At 31.3% G+C, this 19595-nt stretch overlaps 2 protein-coding genes and 1 pseudogene across 4 annotated transcripts; 2 read left to right on the top strand and 1 right to left on the bottom strand.

Annotated features, from left to right (window-relative positions):
- Positions 1-2334: 2334 nt before the first annotated feature.
- AT4G06748 lies at positions 2335-4844 on the bottom strand (annotated as a pseudogene). Of its 2 annotated transcripts, one of them has the most exons (11): positions 4737-4844; positions 4452-4535; positions 4282-4352; positions 4043-4073; positions 3909-3954; positions 3607-3799; positions 3436-3522; positions 3303-3351; positions 3113-3181; positions 2888-2956; positions 2335-2604 (listed from the first exon to the last, which is right to left on the bottom strand). The 2 variants fall into 2 exon arrangements; another variant differs by lacking the exon at positions 3436-3522.
- Positions 4845-8107: 3263 nt separating this feature from the next.
- On the top strand, positions 8108-9126 carry RAP2.9 (uncharacterized protein). The gene has a single exon (NM_179009.2). The coding sequence runs from the start codon at positions 8298-8300 to the stop codon at positions 8748-8750; it is 453 nt and encodes a 150-aa protein (NP_849340.1). The 5' UTR covers positions 8108-8297; the 3' UTR covers positions 8751-9126.
- Positions 9127-10372: 1246 nt separating this feature from the next.
- On the top strand, positions 10373-12294 carry AT4G06744 (Leucine-rich repeat (LRR) family protein). The gene has a single exon (NM_179008.2). It carries the CDS (start codon positions 10759-10761, stop codon positions 11971-11973), a length of 1215 nt encoding a protein of 404 aa, NP_849339.1. The 5' UTR covers positions 10373-10758; the 3' UTR covers positions 11974-12294.
- The last annotated feature ends 7301 nt before the right edge of the window (positions 12295-19595 follow it).

The raw sequence follows: 19595 nt of genomic DNA, 5'->3' as shown, positions 1-19595 counted from the left end.
CTAAATTACATCATGTACCAGAAGTCCCAGAAGGTATCAGGACACGTTCAAAAGCTAAATAACTCAAGAAAAGGTTTAACTTAGTTGTGCAATATATTATGAGCTCTCTAGAGCTAGAAGGAGTAAACTGGTCCGTAGCACCCCATATCGGATATGATCTAATTGCCGAAGAAGAGTTTGTTGAAGCATTCACCCAAATGATGCTTGAACGAACAACTCCCCCATATATGAAATCTCATTTGACAGGTTCAAGAACCCTTAGAATCCAAGAGAAGACTTTGGAGCTGCAAGAGGGGACGATCCAATTGTCACATCTAAAAGTGATCAAGAGAGTCAAGATCAAGACCAAGACATCAAGGACATGGAAGAGCTCGAAGACACTGATCAAGCTACTCAAGAGGAACTCCAGAAAGACTCCTACTTCAAGGAACCAGCCAGGAAACTAGCACAAGACGTGATTCCATAAGTACCTCAAGAAGTACTACAGAAAGTAACTCATGCAACATCTATTGGGCCTAAAGCGCATGCAGGTAAGGTTTATTCAATTTATACTATCTTTGCAGGTTCACGCAGCCCACACAACGGCTAGACGTGTCATCAAACGTGCTCCTCAAGAGAATTTAATTAGTTTCCTTTTTAGTTTATTTTTCTCTCTAAAAACAATGATTTTTGTGTTTTGATTTTATTTGTTTCCTTGTTGCGTTTTTTGCATTTATTTTCAGCCCTAGGGATAGTTGAAGGACTCTTATAAACTCCCCCAGCAGCAGTTGTACGATTTTTCACACTTGATTATCAATAAAGAACCAAATTTTCTTACTTCTTCTGTTTAAGTGTTCTTGAGAGAATAAGCTTGTTCTTTGTCTTATGTGTGCGATTCAGCAAGGCTAAGTTCTTGTACTGTATCAGAGACTTATCACATTTCTGTGGTGTACCTCAATCCGCCAGCACTTCCCCCTCCTTTCGATCCCACACGAGAGAAGTGATCGCCATCGTGTCAGATCTACATCATCAACCATCATCCCTTCACAAGAGAGAAACGACCGCCAGCTTGTGAAGCGACCATCTTTATCAGATACAAGGCTTACAACCGAGTCGTGTATAGCTTCTCCGGTCACTGGCGAAAAGAGCCGTGAATTGGATATACATATCAAATTAGTTTTTAAGGATTTTGGAATTGAAAAACGAGAGAGAAATAAATCGTTTGCAATAACAAGAAATGTCTTTTTTTGGATTAAAAACATATTTCATTATTTTAAAAAATTTGATAAAAAAATTTATTTGTAAAGTAAAATAATTTTTTTTGTTAATAAATGTCAAGAAGACAGGATTTAACATATAGTTTTGCATCTAAATTATTTTTTAAGAAAGTTGTTAAATTAGCTTTTGGCAAGAACGTAAAATTACTTTGTGGCAATAATAATTATGACAAATAATTTAAAATTTTGGTGATTGATAATTTGTTTTACTAAATTATTATAATACACGTTACAAAAAATTTAAAGTATAGAAATTTAAAAAACATTTCGTCTTTTTGTCGTAAAGTATAGAAATTCAAATTAATATATTAAACCAAAAGAAAGAATATCAAATTAATACTTTTTAAAAATAAAATTTACTTTTAAACGATAATTACTATTTCTAATTATATTAATTTTTGATTTCTGATTTTGTTAATTTTTTTTTATATATATAAAATTAAATTTTAGTATCTAGATATACATTTTGGCAGCCACTTTGTGAAATAAATCCTAGAATTGGGACATATTTACAGTGGCTGCCATTAGCATTTAATTAATTATTATTTTTCGGCAATATTTTGTTTAACCAACTCCATACGTTCGATATTTTCGGTCATTTGGGCCATTTGTTTTTAATACATGCTTTGATTGCCATATCAATCTTTTGGGCCAAACGAAATGCTATTGGGCTTTAAAAAAAGAAGTCCCAACGACTAAATTATTTGCGACAACGACTTATATTTCAAAAGAACAGCGCCAATGCCTATATTACGTAATTAAAGTCGAATCCCTTAAAATGTGCAAAACACACAACAAAACATTCCTTCGCTATTAACTCAAACCAAAATACAATTACAATCCCTTAAAACGAGCAAACGCACAACAAAACATTTCTAATCTATTCGCTAAATCTTATTTATCCAAAATTTGAACTAGAGTTTCAGATAGAATTTAAAACAAAAATTATAAGGAGAAATCGGTGGTATCGTAAAATCCCTTAAAATGAGCTAATCACACCTAAATACATTCCATATCTTCGTTTATATAATCATACGAATTAAATACTATAAATTTTTCAGCATAAAATATAAATCACAACAAATCAAATCAAATCAAAACCTTCAAATAAAGGAATATCCACAAAAAGTCCAGCGACTACTTTACTCCCCATACACGATTTTAACCTATTTTCCTTTCCACTATATAAAGAACCAACGAGCATTCTCTCATCACCACCCACATTACCATTAGCTTTAAAGCAAGAACAAAAAAACCATCCACAGAAAATAGCTGCAACCTTTGCATATCTCAAAGACGTCCGCCGCTACACCACAGCATGGAGAGTTCAAGTCAAAGTTTTCCATTCCTGGAAACAATATACACAAAAAAACTGGTGAAACACTTGAGCTCATTTTCTCTAATGAACGCAGCAATACGTTCTATATTCAAAAACGTCTCTTTCTCCACTTAAAGTTTAATCACAACTCTTAGTTTTAAGCAAACATGTCATACATTCGGTTTACAGCTTCAGCATTTGGTTAAAACAACTATATTCATTACTTCAGAGAATGAGCATTGCAATTAGATTTCAATCTGAAATTCAATTATTAATCTAAATGACGCTATATAGATTGTGTAGGAATCCTAACCATATGATGTTACAACTTGATTTCAGCTTCTGTGTGTAATTCAGTTTCCTTACAATAATCCACTTGCACCTAAAGGAAAGAGATAAAAATTTGTAGAAATATGACAATTAGTATATAGTATAATGAGTACTACTTCAAAAGAGCTAATTCTTTGTAGCAGTAACAAGATAGCAACTTCTGTGAAAATGGATAAGAGAAAACGAAAAAGACTATATGAGACTTTACATTGTTCTTCATCGTCTCCGCTTCCTATGGAATCAGAAACCTTAAGTTCTTCAATACCTTCCATAGCAGCTTCAAGTAGGAGATTGAAATAGAAAATCACACAAAAAAACTCATGATACTCAGATTGATTTATAATGGTTTCTGCATTTTTCTTAGAACATATTGAAACTACTAAGGTATTCCAAGATACCTTCAAACTCGCTTTCAATAGCTTCAAAGATACTTTTTCCTCTTTGCATCTGTAACAAATACACAAAATCAGTAACACAAATACTCAAATAGAGACAAAGTGAGCAGAGAAATCTGAAATTGAAGATGTTTACTACAGTTTTCTTCTTTCTTTGTCCCCGGTGAAGTCATTAACCTTTAGTTGTTCGAGCTCTTGTGTAGCGGCTAAGGTAGGATATGAACTAAAGACAAAGCAGACTCTTACATTCAAGAGCTAATCTCTAAACCGAGTAACCATTTAAGAAAAATGGTGTAAGAATATATACCTTCAAACTCACGTTCAATAACTGCCAACAAACATTGCCTCTTTATACCTGTAACAAGTGACACGGATCCTGTTTCAATGTATCATACTATGGCAAGGAGAAAATGGATTCAAGAGAAAGAGTCTTTTAATGTTCTTGATCAGTTTTGGAGTTTATTTCATCACTCTTTAGCGTTTAAGACTATTTGAAGCAGCTGCAACAAGTAGGAGTAGCAAAAGAAGTCAGATTAACAAACCTTTTTTTATAAGTGAAATACTTGAAAATAATAGCGTTTGCTAGATAAATATAATCTATGAGACAACCTTCAAATTCGTTCGATTTCTTCCAACATTTGATGTCTATGAGCAGCTGAAACAAGACACAATATATCAACAACCTCAACAGATGATAAATAACTCTTGAAGAATCTGAAAATTTCATAAATAGAAAATCTTACATAATTCTTCATCATCATTCTTCGATTTAGCCTTTACAACATCAGATCCAGCTTAGTTAAGAATATTGTGATGAGCTACAATTAATCATGATAGACAATTGTATACACACGCTTTACTAAACACCAAATTCTGATTAACTATATAGTGAAAAAAAATTTGTCATGTTTTTATTTAAATGGCCTTAGCTTCCATGTTTCACACCATAAACACAATCAATAAGATCAAGATCTTGAGATACCTTCGAATTCAAGTTCGATTTGATCCAACAAAGTCGAATGTTTAATAAAATTCATCACTAACAGATCCGACCTAAACAAACACAAAAAAGACAGAATTGTTTTACAATGCAATGGCACAAACACAAATGCTTTAGAAAATCACCAAAAGAAACAGATAAAAAGCACAAACCATCACTTATGGATGCACCAATAAATCCTTAGAAAGAACCACATATACTAGGCTGAGCTGTTGCTAGAGAAGGTGCACGGTTTACTGAAAACCCAGAAACAAAACACAATTACATAAACAAAGCAAAATCTTATAAAATCAAAATTCAGAATCTGAACCGTGTTAATGGACTTAAAAAACGTCCTTCAAAATGCAGATTAACAACAATAATAAGCGGTTCAATAACCAGATTTAAGTCACAACATGTGAGATTTAAAAGAAATATACATTTATTAATATGTTCACCTGAATTTAGCCCGATTTGATGGAGCTGGAAACTGTAGTTCCTAATCCGAAAACAAGCAGACAGAGTTTTAGCATCTAATGAAGGTCTTTTGTATTGATTTATACTCGCGGGAAGCACATCAAGAAATAACTAATTACAACAGAATTGTCAGTCGGAATTTTTGGAATTGAAACAAAGAAGAAGGCGGAATTTTCAGGATCTCAGATAAGATTCCTTAATCTCTCTTACCGACAACAAATTTCAGGAAGGTAAGGTGTGTGTTTTTTTCCGTTTGGGCCGATTAATTACCTTTTATGCATATCAGGCATGCTTCCAGCCCAAAACAGAATATCATTTATAATCAAAAAACTATCATTTATAATCAAAAAACTATATATGGGATTTTTTTATTATTGGGCTTAAGATCACTAATTTGTTTTGTGCCGAAGATCACTAATTTGTTTCTTTTCTAAACACATATCTTCTCTAAATTTTTTAGAAAACCATTTTGAATTTTTTTTTTACTAAAGTTTTTTAGTCTGCCAAAATTTTAAAATTTAGGCACTATTTATAAAACACTCTTACGATATTCGAAAATTCAATAGAAAACAAATTAAATTATATTTTACAAAAATGTCATAAAGTCGACATATATACACAACTCTTCAACATTCCAATTTTGTCTACATTCCGAATAGAAAGAAAATTGTATTTTACAAAATACAAATTATATATATTTTGTAAATAAACTGTAAATTTCAACCGTAATCCCACGTAACATACTAAAAAATACATATTATACAATTAAACCCAATTATAAAATATATTATTTAACTATACGAAATATCCTCAATATATAAATTATGTAAACAAATTAGGCTCGCGGTTTACCGCAGGCCAAAATCTAGTTTTACTATATAAAATAGAGTTTTCAAAGTTGCTAACTCACGTGATCACGACAAATATCAAATACATTGATGAGATATCGACATATGTCAAATCTAATTTTGTGAATATATTTTAAAAACATAAAATAGAAAATTTACTAACCCTATCGGGAATTATATATTCATAGTTTTTAATTATATATTAGATAATAAGATAATTCAAAATATAATAGGTTTTTAGAAAAAAATAGCCTACGTTCAAATATGTGTTTGTATATTTTGTCAAATTATTTATCTTTTTGTTTTTGTTTTATTAAGATAACTTTAAAATATAGATGTCAACAAAACAAATAAAATGGTAAAATGCATAGATAAAGATTATAATAGAAAAACTCATTAGTGTTGGAGACAAATGAAAACTAAATATAGTTTTGTTTAAGTAAAATATTAAGGACTATTTTAATAATATTAAATTATGTCATATAATAGTAGTTATATAGTGAACAATAAAAATAACTTAAGTCATTATTTATTCAAAAATAGATAAATAAATAAAAAGTTAGAATACTAGATACTGAAAAAGTGTGGATTACTATTTAAAAACTAAATATCATCAAAATAAAATAAAATAATGAGATATAATATATAGAATTTCTTTTTATTCACTAATAGGATACTATATTTTTAACCTGCGGTACACTAAGAGACTATTTTTTTAATAAAAACTAAAAGTTTAATTTGTTTATATATTATCTATATGTAATATACTGTTTTGTATTTTATAAATATACAACCCCAATTTCTATATATTATTTGTGTACAATCCCTTGATTTTGTCATGCGGTACACCATAAGTCGATTTTTTATAACTTAAATTTTAAATTAGATATATTTTGTTAAGATAGTTTGTTTTGTTATATGTTTTAAATTATATCTGTAATTTTATTTTAAATGTTAGTTCTAGGCTCTCACCCGTAGTGTACAATCTCGTTTTAATATCGACCAACCCCGTCCTATTATAATACTCTGTCCCATGAAATTAAAAATTATTATTTATTTTTTAAAATAATACTTTTATTTAAAAGACATTGTATATATGTTCTTCTTAAATATATCTAAATACTAAATCTGTTCTTCTTAACATATTTTTAAAATGATCAAGAATTACCAAGAACATCCCAACTATAAAACATAATTTGAAAAATAAAATAAAAATAATATGAAAAAATGAAAAGACAAAAGAAATAATATTGGTATTTTCGTGACGATGTTATGAATATTCATGTTATGCAAAACTATACAAAATATATCACATTGGTATTTAAAAAAAAAAAAAAAAATCCCCACACTACTTTTCTGTTAAATTGTTTGTCATCTTCCTGTCTTGTGAATGTTTTTTCTCTTCAAACTTTGCTTCTCTTTCTAAAAGGAAAGAGACATGAATCCAATCTAAAGTAATACGTTTGTGATATTTGTGTTTAGTGATGGGAAATGAGATTTATGTGTATAGTATTTATAGGAAAGCTAGATAGGTTTCATTAATACATAGCAACCGATCGAAAAAATATAATATCATGCAAGATTTTAGGGAACAAATTATTTTGATTAGTTTATGATCGGAATATGTTAGGATCAATCGTGTATTCGAGTATTTAATTTATCTTCATAATCTAAATTTTTTTAGGTATATTGAAGGAAAGAATTATTTTAGTTAATGCAGAGTGTTTAAAATTAATAAACATCTCGTCACATATAATACAAAATCTCAGAATGAATCTAATTGGAGAAGTGTTTTATATGTGGATAGTAATATTATCGCAAATACAAATTTGTAGTTAGTAAATGAGATTTGGAATTTTGTATGTAAAATTTGAATAAAATTAGTGGAGTCAATACGGAGAAATTTGGGGAAAATGTTGTTAGCGTAAATCTTGCTTTAAATTCTTGAATTGAGTTTGATTTTGGAAAGTTTGATTAATTTCAAATATTTTACTTGAAAATGTTTTAGAAATAAATATCTTCTAAGTTGTTTTAGATTGTTGTGTACGATTATGTGTAGCTAATTTTAAAAAATTGATTTGAAGTTTGTTGTTTGGATTAAATTTGAATGATAATGTGATTGATATTTTAAATCAAAAATTGAAAGTAAAATTAAATATTTAAAAAAAAAAAACATTTAATGCTAATAATATTCTTTGTAAATATATATAAAAATGGAAAAATATTACAAAAATAGATATATAAATATGTGAATTGCTGTAAATGTTATTAAAAAATTATGTTCGGACCTAATATATTTATATAGTTAAGACAAAACTGATAGAATACAATGTGTTGCATTGTGGTAGCCTAAAGAATGTGCTGCCACGTCGGGTGTCCAAATGTCGACAGCCTTCACAGAGACTTTCTCAGCCGTTTATTAAACCGCACTGCCAAACAGTCAGATGTCTTCAACACTAAAAGTCAAACAAGAGTTCTTAGGTTCAATAGTAAAATTGGAAAGAGAGGCGGTTCTTGTCTATGTCGGCTATATTTTAATTTTAATTAATATAAAAAATTTGGGAAAGAAAAAAGTGACGGCGCAGCCACATAACGCATATCTCTAGCCGCCTAACGTGACACATATCTTCTCCCTCATGTAATCCTCTCTTTATATATTACACACGTAGACATGTCACGTTTGGTTAGGGTTTGATGGTGATTCAATACAAACGAAAACAAGAGTTTCCTATGGTGAAAGAAGGAATGGTCATGACCGAGAAGCCAAAGAGGAATCTCATAAGCTCTAATGAGAAGCGATACAAAGGAATAAGGATGAGGAAGTGGGGCAAGTGGGTGGCTGAGATAAGAGAGCCTAATAAACGATCACGGATCTGGCTTGGTTCATACAAAACCGCCGTTGCCGCGGCACGGGCCTACGATACCGCTGTGTTTTACTTACGTGGTCCTTCGGCGAGACTCAATTTCCCTGAAGAGGTCTTTAAGGATGGAAACGGCGGTGAAGGCTTAGGAGGAGATATGTCTCCGACGTTGATACGGAAGAAGGCGGCTGAGGTGGGAGCTAGAGTCGACGCAGAGTTGCGGTTAGAGAATAGGATGGTTGAGAACTTAGACATGAATAAGTTGCCGGAGGCATATGGATTGTAATTTATAGTTTGGTAGTTTATAGGTTGGAGATTGCCCGGAGACAGAGTCAAACAGAGGTTCTCTGACTCATATGAGGCATAATATAGTTAATATAGTAATTTTTGTTTTGAGCATAGTAATTATGTCATAACATGGATCCTGAAAAAACAAACAAATAACGAAACAAATGCTAAGAACCAATGATTATAACGGATGATTAAGTACAATTTGGTTTGTTATAACCAATGATGTGTAACAGTTGTATGAAACTGTCTTCCCGACTTTGTTAGAATAGGGAGAAGTGAAACCATTGTCTTCGTTTCATGACCGTAAAGTCTTGTCTTCTAATGGAACAGCAAAGGCAGCTCCACATATTGATTGGGGTTTTATCCATGAGATACCAAATTGGATTTGCATGGGCCCATAGCTGGTGGCCTAAACGGGCATGTGATGTAAATTTAATTATGTGATCCGTTTATCGAAAACTTTTGTGAAATAAACGATTCAAAAAGGTTCAATCCCTTTAGCCTTTAGGCCTATTCTGGGCTTAGCTTGTTTAATTATTAAAAGAAAAATGTTTGTTGGCAAAGTTAATTTAGATGCTCTCCGAGGCACTTAAAATTCCTTTCTTGGCAAAGTTTAATCTCCCAACAATTAACTTCTTGTCGGTTCGATCAGGTGGGAAAAAAGCCAAAAACCGAAAACCGAACCATATAGAAACGAAATAAATAGTTTGGTTTGGTTATAGTTTTATATAAAAATCCATTTATAATTTTATTAAGATTTCGATTTAGGTTTGGTTTGGTTAAAAAAACGTAAAACCGAATGTTTTTTTTTGCTTTTTTGTTTATTAAAATTAATTTCACCAGGCTTAGTATTATTGTCCTTTTAGTAATTTTAGAAAATAACAAATAATTATATAAGAAAAAAATCCATTACATTTTACTTATTGGTTGATATAGTATTTTTATTTTAAGTTTATTTTTATTTATGCATCATCAAATTTATTTATCCTTGGTAAAAATATGAAATTATCAAAAGAAAAGCGGGCCTAAACTGGAACCAAACCGAACGAAGATACACATTGTTTACATATGGTTTCAATATTTATGAAACCGTAAAACCGTAAAAACCAAATCGTAACCAAACCGAATTACATACGGTTTTTACATTGTTATAGTTTTGGTAAAACTGTAAAATCGTAAAAAAAAAAAGAACCGAAATCAAACCGAAAAACTGTACGCCCACCCCAAGGTTACATAGATCATCGCAATTTGCAAACCCAAAATTTCTGTTTGAACCAAAAGATCATAGTACGATATATAAAACAAATGAATTTTAAAATACATAATACAGTTTGATCTCTAGTGTTTATCACTTGTTTATGTGAAAGAAAATGATTAACCTTAAAAAAGATCAAATAGAAAAAATAATTGGCAAAAAATTTAAAGACTATATATATATTTTTTAAATATGCTATTCTTATTCATATATATATATATATATATATATATATATATATATATATATTTTAACATATTATGATTCTTTTTTAAGAAGTGAAATATTAAAGTTAATTTAAAATTATAAAAGCAAAACAGAATGAAACTTAAGATGGAGAGTAAATGAAAAAATTGTAATAGGTTTTATTCATAATATGAACATAACTAGATGATTATCAATTAAGTACACTATAAGGGATATGTCAAAATTCCGTTGCATAATATTTATTCGTTGATGTTATAAAAATTAGATGTGTTTGATACTTTGTTTTGAGAAAGTGACATGTAAAATCTTGGGCAGGTTTTGATATAAAGTGGGAGTTATCATTTTGTATTTTACTTCCCAATGATTTCTCAATTTTTATAACGTTTTGAATTTCATAAACCTAGTGGCTAGTGATATGATACTCTCAAGAAACCTACCCACCTAAAAAGAGAGAAAAACAAAACAAAAGAATAGTAAGGCACTAAACACTAAAACTACCACTTCTCTTGTATCGCCGACAAAGCTTTGTTCAGTGGCAAAGATGATGAATCATTTGCTTTTGGCTCTTTTCCTTGTTGGAACCATCGCCTTACCAGATAGAGGAACTCAACAATTGACCAACGATGGCCTCACCGGCGCGAGGCGAGAGATACTCTCTTTCTTAGACCAAAGACTTGCAGTGGTGTACCCAGTGATCCAGAGATTCAAGTCACTCATCACTCTCGACCCTTATAACGTGACCAAGACATGGATTGGTTCAGACATCTGCAGTTATAGAGGCTTCCACTGTGACAATCCTCCTCACAACAAAACCGCAGTTACTGTTGCTTCCATCGATTTCAATGGCTTTCAGCTCTCTGCTCCATCCATCGAAGGATTTATCGATCAATTCGCTGACCTAGCTCTGTTTCATGTTAACTCAAACAATTTTGGAGGTACGGTGCCTTCCAAGATAGTCAACCTCCGGTATCTCTATGAACTCGACATCAGCAACAATAGATTCACCGGTCAGTTTCCGACAGCTGTTGTTGGAATGTCCGGTTTGACGTTTATTGACATCCGGTTCAACTCTTTCTCTGGTTCAATCCCACCACAAATCCTCGGTCAGAACCTCGAAGTTCTCTTCATCAATGACAACGGCTTCACTGCGAGCCTCCCGGAGATACCTGGTGATGGTACAACACACATTCTCTTCTTGACTTTAGCAAACAACAAGTTCAACGGTCCTCTCCCAAGAAGCATCTTAAGATCAATGTCAACTTTAACCGAAGTACTCTTCCTCAATAACGATTTTACGGGTTGTATCCCTCACGAGATCGGGTTCCTCACCGGAGCATCAGTGATCGATATCGGTGGAAACAAGCTCACGGGTCCTTTGCCGCTTTCCCTAATGTGTTTAGAGAAAGTAGAGCAGCTCAACTTTGCTGGGAATCTATTGTTTGGTGCCGTCCCGGAGGCAGTATGCATGCTGCTCCGGGACAATCTTGTCAACTTGTCGTTGTCGGATAACTATTTCACGCACGTAGGGCCTTGGTGTAGGGGTTTACTTGAAAAAGGTGTTCTTGACGTTGGTAACAATTGCATTCCTTTCTTCCCAGGACAAAGATCGATGCAAGAATGTGCGGAGTTCTTTGTAAAACCTAAGAAGTACTACTGTCCTCACATGTGGTTCCATAGTTTTTTCTCTTGTAGATATTCTCACATATCTTCTTCCTCTTCTAGTGCTTTCATGCCCATGGTGGCTCCCTCTCCTTAATGTTCATCATCATAAACGTGTTTGATCACTTTTATTGTAAGGAAAAATAATCGGATTATGTTTCGACCAAGAAAATTATGCTAACGGAAGGGCCATAATGGTGATTGTGTTGCAAAATACATGTATAAGGAGTATAAAGTTTTTTTTGTTTTGGTAGCTAGTATTGTTTACATGTCCATTAATGAGTAAACTAATACCATCTTGAGTCATGTCCTATACATTCATGACATACTCATGACTCATGATGAAAAGATAAGGTCAATGTTATAAGTATAAAAGCAATGTCACTAGGGATACGTCTCTAATGTAACACACGTTTCTATCATGATCTTAGGATCACTACAAGCTTCTTCAAATCTTTCCTATGATTTCATTTGTTGAATGTGAAATAATTGTGAAACTTTCAACAAAGGGATACAAACAAACATAATTAGTTTTATAAGAAACAGTGTAAAATCTTAATGATGATTTGTTATTATATTGAGTGCTAATGTAAGTAGAACCACGGAGGGACCATCATATAAATTATGTGGAGTGGGCACCATTCCTCCACGTCCACTGCATTTGATGGGTTAATATCATTAAATGTACTAAAAAGATAAAGAGAGATGAGCAGAGGATGACCCCATTCCTACCAAACCCATTGACATTTTTTATCGACTATCTTATTAAAACTTTTAAAAAGACTTAGTAGTATAAACAAAACCGATTTTTTCCAATCATATATATACACTGCATCCAGCCAGCCCCGGCCCAACAATATTCAATACCTTAAGGCAAAAAACTATTTGAGGCATTTTTTTATTAAAACTTATGTTTTTTTTGGGAGGTTTTCATCGATTAAATTGCTATATTTTTTTAATGTATTATGTAGAGCATTTCCATCCCATCTTTATTTTTACTTTTATAGATTACGAAGCAACGCTACGCGTGATCTATTTTTATAATTTTTAATAAATTTTGATGTGAATAAAAATATATATTGAAAATTTTGAGATATATATTTTATATATCTACTTATTATTAATAATTGAAATACATAAATAAAAATAACTCTAATAGAACTTTTAGGTTTTACAACATTTATCAAGAGAATTTGTTTTGGTTAATAACTTTCTCTATAGTTTTAGATATATTGGATGACCGCGTCTTTTTACATAAGACATTTTAATTGAATCTCATGAAATAAATTGTTTTATGGAGAAAAACTTTGATGACTTTCTCATATTGGTATTCAAAAATTCACTATTTTGTTTCTTTTATTTTTGATTCATTAGTTAGTATAACTCTTATAAAAATAAAATTATATACAGAATTATATTCATAAGCTTATCTATACTTTCTTTTTAACAACTCATATTTTTAAAAATATTGTTATTTATATTGTTAATGTTTCTATGGTTAATTGTGTCACAATCCAATGCATTTTACTAATTAGAAGAGTTAAAGAAGCATTAAAAGTGTTTAGACAACACTTATACCCATTTTGTTCCAAAAGAGGGTAAAACCAATAAAAAATTGCTTAGAAGCACTGAATAGCTTTGTTAGGGTTTCTATGGTAAAATTTTGTCACATTCAAAGCATTTGACTCGTTATTTTGAGTTAGAGATAAATTAAGAGTGTTTAGAAAACACTTATACCCATTTTCACCCAAAAGAGGCTAAAACCAACAAAAAATTGCTTAGAAGCAGTCAATAGATTTGTTAGTATTTCTTTGGTCAAAATGTGTCATAATCCAATGCATTTGACTAATTATCTGAGTTAGAGATGGATTAGGAGTGTTTAGACAACACTTATACCCATTTTGTCCCAAAAGAGGATAAAACCAACCAAACATTGCTTAAAAGCACTACATAGTTTTTTTAGTGTTTCTATGGTCAAATTTTGTAACAATTCAAACCATTTGACTAATTATATGAGGTAGAGATAGATTAGGAGTGTTCATACAACACTTACACCCATTTTCTCCCAAAAGAGGCTAAAACCAACTAAAAATTGCTTAGAAGCAGTCAATAGCTTTGTTAGTGTTTCCATGGTCAAAATGTGTCACAATCCAATGCATTTGAATAAGTATAAGAGTTAGAGATATATTAGGAGTGTTTAGACAACATTTGTACCCATTTTGTCACAAAAGAGGCCAAAACCAACAAAAAATTGCTTACAAGCAGTCAATAGTTTTGTTAGTGTTTCCTTGGTCAAAATGAGTTACAATCTAATGCATTTGACTAATTATAAGAGTTAGAGATGGATAAGGTGTGTTTAGACAACACTTATACCCATTTCCTCCCAAAAGATGCTAAAACCAACAAAATATTGCTTAGAAGCAGTCAATAGCTTTGTTAGTGTTTCTATGGTTAAATGTGTCAGAATCCAATGCATTTGACTAATTAAAAGAGGTAAAAATTTATTAGGAGTGTTTAGACAACACTTATACCCATTTTGTCCCAAAAGAAGCTAAAACCAACAAAAAATTGCTTAGAAACACTAAATAGGAGCGTTTAGACAACACTCATACCTATGGTCAAATTTTGTCAAACTCCAAAGCATTTGACTAATTCTATGAGTTAGAGATAGATTAGGAGCGTTTAGACAACACTTATACCCATTTTCTCCTAGAAGAGACTAAAACCAACAGAAAATTGTTTAGAAGCTGTAAATAGCTTTGTTAGTGTTTTTATGGTCAAAATATGTCACAATCTGATGCATTTCACTAATTATATGAGTTAGAGATGGATTAAGAGTATTTAGACAATACTTATACCCATTTTCCTCTAGAAGAGGCTAAAACCAACAAAAGATTGCTTTGAAGCACTAAATAGCTTTGTTACTTTTTCAATGGTCAAAATTTATCACAATACAATGCATTTGACTAATTATATGAGTTACAGATGGATTAGGGGTGTTTAGACAACATTTATACCTATTTTCTCCCAAAAGAGGCTAAAACCAACAAAACATTGCTTAGAAGCACTAAATAACTTTGTTAGTGTTTCTATCATCAAATTTTGTCACAATCCAAAGCATTTGACTAATTATATGAGGTAGAGATAGATTAGGAGTGTTCAGACAACGCTTACACCCTTTTTCTCCCAAAAGAGGCTAAAACCAACAAAACATTGCTTAAAAGCAGTCAATAGCTTTGTTAGTGTTTCTACGGTTAATTGTGTCAGAATCCAATGCATTTGACTAATTAGAAGAGTTAAAGATGGATTAGGAGTGTTTAGACAACACTTATACCCATTTTATCCCAAAAAAGGCTAAAACCAACAAAAAATTGCTTAGAAGCACTAAATAGCTTCGTTAGAGTTTCTATGGTCAAATTTTGTCACAATCCAAAGCATTTGACTAATTATATGAGTTAGAGATAGATTAAGAATGTTTAGACAACACTTACACCCATTTTCTCCCAAAAAAGGCTAAAACCAACAAAAAATTGCTTAGAAGCAGTCAATAGCGTTGGTAGTAGTTCGATGGTTTAAAGATGAAAGAATCCAATGCATTTGACTAATTAAAAGAGTTAAAGATTTATTAGGAGTGTTTAGATACATTTTTACCTATTTTCTCCCAAAAGAGGCTAAAACCAATAAAAAATTGCTTAGAAGCACTCAATAGTTTTGTTAGTGTTTCTTTGGTCAAAATGAGTTACAATCTAATGCATTTTTCTAATTATAAGAGTTAGAGATGGATAAGGTGTGTTTAGACAACACTTATACCCATTTCCTCCCAAAAGATGGTAAAACCAACAAAATATTGCTTAGAAGCAGTCAATAGCTTTGTTAGTGTTCTATGGTTAAATGTGTCAGACTCAAATGCATTTGACTAATTAGAAGAGTTAAAGATTTCTTAGGAGTGTTTAGACAACACTTATACCCATTTTGCCCCAAAAGAGGATAAAACCAACAAACATTTGTTTAGAAGCAGTAAACAGCTTTGTTAGTGTTTCTATGGTCAAAATGTGTCACAATCATATGCATTTGAATAATAATAAGAGTTACAGATGGATTAGGAGTGTTTAGACAATACTTATACCTATTTTCACCCAAAAGAGGCTAAAACCAACAAAATATTGCTTAGAAGTACTAAATAGCTTTGTTATTGTTTTTATGGTCAAATTTTGTCAGAATCCAAAGCATTTGACTAATTATATGAGATAGAGATAAATTAGGACTGTTCAGACAACACTTACACTCATTTTCTCCCAAAAAAGGCTAAAACCAACAAAAAATTGATAGAAACAATCAATTGCTTTGTTAGTGTTTCTACGGTTAATTGTGTGAGAATCCAATGCATTTGACTAAATAGATTAGTTAAAGATAGATTAGGAGTGTTTAGACAACACTTATACCCATTTTGTCCCAAGAGAGGCTAAAACCAACAAAAAATTTGCTTAGAAGCATTAAATAGCATTGTTAGGGTTTCTATGGTCAAAGTTTGTCACAATCCAAAGCATTTGACTAATTATAAGAGTTAGAGATAGATTAGGAGTGTTCAGACAATACTTACACCCATTTTCTCCCAAAAGACACTAAAACCAACAAAAAATTGTTTAAAAGCAGTCAATAGCTTTGTTAGTATTTCTATGGTCAAAATGTGTTACAATCTAATGTATTTGACTAATTATAAGCGTTAAATATGGATTAGGTGTGTTTAGACAACACTTCTACCCATTTTCTCCCAGAAGATGCTAAAACCAACAAAAAATTGCTTAGAAGTAGTCAATATCTTTGTTAGTGTTTCTATGGTTAAAATGTGTCAGAATCCATTGCATTTGACTAATTAGAAGAGTTAAAGATGGATTAGGAGTGTTTAGACAATACTCATACCTATTTTCTCCCAAGAGAGTCTAAAACCAACAAAAAATTGCTTAAAAACACTAAATATCTTTGTTATTGTTTCTATGGTCAAATTTTATCACAGTCCAAAGCATTTGACTAATTCTATGAGTTAGAGATAGATTAGGAGTGTTTAGACAGCACTTATACCCATTTTCTCTTAGAAGAGACTAAAACCAACAGAAAAATGCTTAGAAGCTGTAAATAGCTTTCTTAATGTTTTATGGTCAAAATGTAATACAATCTGATGCATTTGACTAATTATATGAGTTAGAGATGGATTAAGAGTGTTTAGACAACACTTATACCCATTTTCCCCTAGAAGAGGCTAAAACCAACAAAAAATTGCTTGGAAGCAGTGAATAGCTTTTTTACTTTTTCAATGGTCAACATTTATCACAATACAATGCATTTGACTAATTATATGAGTTACAGATGGATTAAGGGTGTTTAGACAACACTTATACCTATTTTCTCCCAAAAGAAGCTAAAACCAACAAAACATTGCTTAGAAGCACTAAATAACTTTGTTAGTGTTTCTATGGTTAATTGTGTCAGAATCCAATGCATTTGACTAATTATATGAGGTAGAGATAGATTAGGAGTGTTCAGACAACACTTACACCCATTTTCTCCCAAAAGAGGCTAAAACCAACAAAACATTGCTTAAAAGCAGCCAATAGCTTTGTTAGTGTTTCTACGGTTAATTGTGTCAGAATCCAATGCATTTGACTAATTAGAAGAGTTAAAGATGGATTAGGAGTGTTTAGACAACACTTATACCCATTTTATCCCAAAAGAGGCTAAAACCAACAAAAAATCGCTTAGAAGCACTAAATAGCTTTGTTAGGGTTTCTATGGTCAAAATGTGTTACAATCTAATGCATTTGACTAATTATAAGATTTAAATATGGATTAGGTGTGTTTAGACAACACTTATACCCATTTTCTCCCAAAAGATGCTAAAACCAACAAAAAATTGCTTAGAAGTAGTCAATATCTTTGTTAGTGTTTCTATGGTTAAAATGTGTCAGAATCCATTGCATTTGACTAATTAGAAGAGTTAAAGATGGATTAGGAGTGTTTAAACAACATTCATACCTATTTTCTCCCAAGAGAGTCTAAAACCAAAACAAAATTGCTTAGAAGCAGTCAATAGCTTTGTTAGTGTTTCTTTGGTTAAAATGTGTTACAATCCAATGCATTTGACTAATTATAAAAGTTAAAGATGGTTTAGGAGTGTTTAGACAACACTTATACCCATTTTGTCCCAAAAGTAGATAAAACAGACAAAAAATTGCTCAGTAGCAGTAAACAGCTTTGTTAGTGTTTCTATGGTCAAAATGTGTCACAATCCAATGCATTTGACTAATTACAAAAGTTAGAGATAGATTAGGACTGTTTAGACAGTACTTATACCCATTTTGTCCCAAAAGAGACTAAAACCAACAAAAAATTGCTTAGAAGCTATAAATAGCTTTGTTAGTGTTTCAATGGTCTAAATGTGTCACAATCTAATGCATTTGACTAATTATATGAGTTAGAGATGTATTAGGAGTGTTTTAACATCACTTATACCCATTTTGTCCCAAAAAACGCTAAAACCAACAAAAATTGCTTAGAAGCAGTCAATAGCTTTGTTAATATTTCTATTGTTAAAATGTGTTAGTATCCAATGCATTTGACTAATTAGTTGAGTTAGAGATGGATTAGGAGTGTTTAGACAACAGTTATACACATTTTGTCTCAAAAGAAGCTAAAACAAACAAAAAATTGCTTAGAAACACTAAATAGCTTTGTAAGTGTTTCTATGGTCAAATTTTGTCACAATCCAAAATATTTAACTAATTATATGAGTTAGAGATAGATTAGGAGCGTTTAGCAAACACTTATAATCATTTTCTCCTAGAAGAGGATAAAACCAACAAATAATTGTTAGAAGCAGTAAGTAGCTTTGTTAGTGTTTCTATGGTCAAAATGTATTACAGTCCGATGCATTTGACTAATTAGATGAGTTAAATATGGATTAGGAGTGTTAAGGCAACACTTATTCCCATTTTGTCTCAAAACAAGCTAAAACCAACAAAAAATTGCTTAGAAGCACTAAATAGCTTTGTTAGTGTTTCTATGGTGAAATTTTGTAACAATCTAAAGTATTTGACTAATTATATGAGTTAGAGATAGATCAGAGTGTTTAGACAACAATTATACCCATTTTCTCCTAGAAGAGGGCAAAACCAACAAAATATTGCTTAGAAGGAGTAAATAGCTTTGTTAGTGTTTCAATGGTCAAAATGTATCACAATCTAATGCATTTGACTAATTATATGAGTTAGAGATGGATTCTGAGTGTTTAGATAACACTTATAACCATTTTATCCTAAAAGAGGGCAAAACCAACAAAAAATTGCTTAGAAGCAGTATATAGCTTTGTTAGTGTTTCAATGGTCAAAATGTGTCACAATCCAATGCATTTGAATAAGTATAAAAGTTAGAGATATATTAGGAGTGTTTAGACAACATTTGGACCCATTTTGTCACAAAAGAGGCTAAAACAAACAAAAAATTGCTTAGAAGCAGTCAATAGTTTTGTTAGTGTTTCCTTGGTCAAAATGAGTTACAATATAATGCATTTGACTAATTATAAGAGTTAGAGATGGATAAGGTGTGTTTAGACAACACTTATACCCATTTCCTTCCAAAAGATGCTAAAACCAACAAAATATTGCTTAGAAGCAGTCAATAGCTTTGTTAGTGTTTCTATGGTTAAATGTGTCAGAATCCAATGCA

This window comes from Arabidopsis thaliana, chromosome 4 (assembly GCF_000001735.4).
Source record: "Arabidopsis thaliana chromosome 4, partial sequence".
NCBI lineage: Eukaryota > Viridiplantae > Streptophyta > Magnoliopsida > Brassicales > Brassicaceae > Arabidopsis > Arabidopsis thaliana.
The sequence above is the reverse complement of the archived record's forward strand: the minus strand, read 5'-3'. Positions and strand labels throughout refer to the sequence as shown.

Excerpts from the sequence above, each read along its gene's own strand:
- RAP2.9 (NM_179009.2), top strand. The coding sequence starts at position 8,298 with ATGGTGATTCAATACAAACGAAAACAAGAGTTTCCTATGGTGAAAGAA.
- AT4G06744 (NM_179008.2), top strand. The coding sequence starts at position 10,759 with ATGATGAATCATTTGCTTTTGGCTCTTTTCCTTGTTGGAACCATCGCC.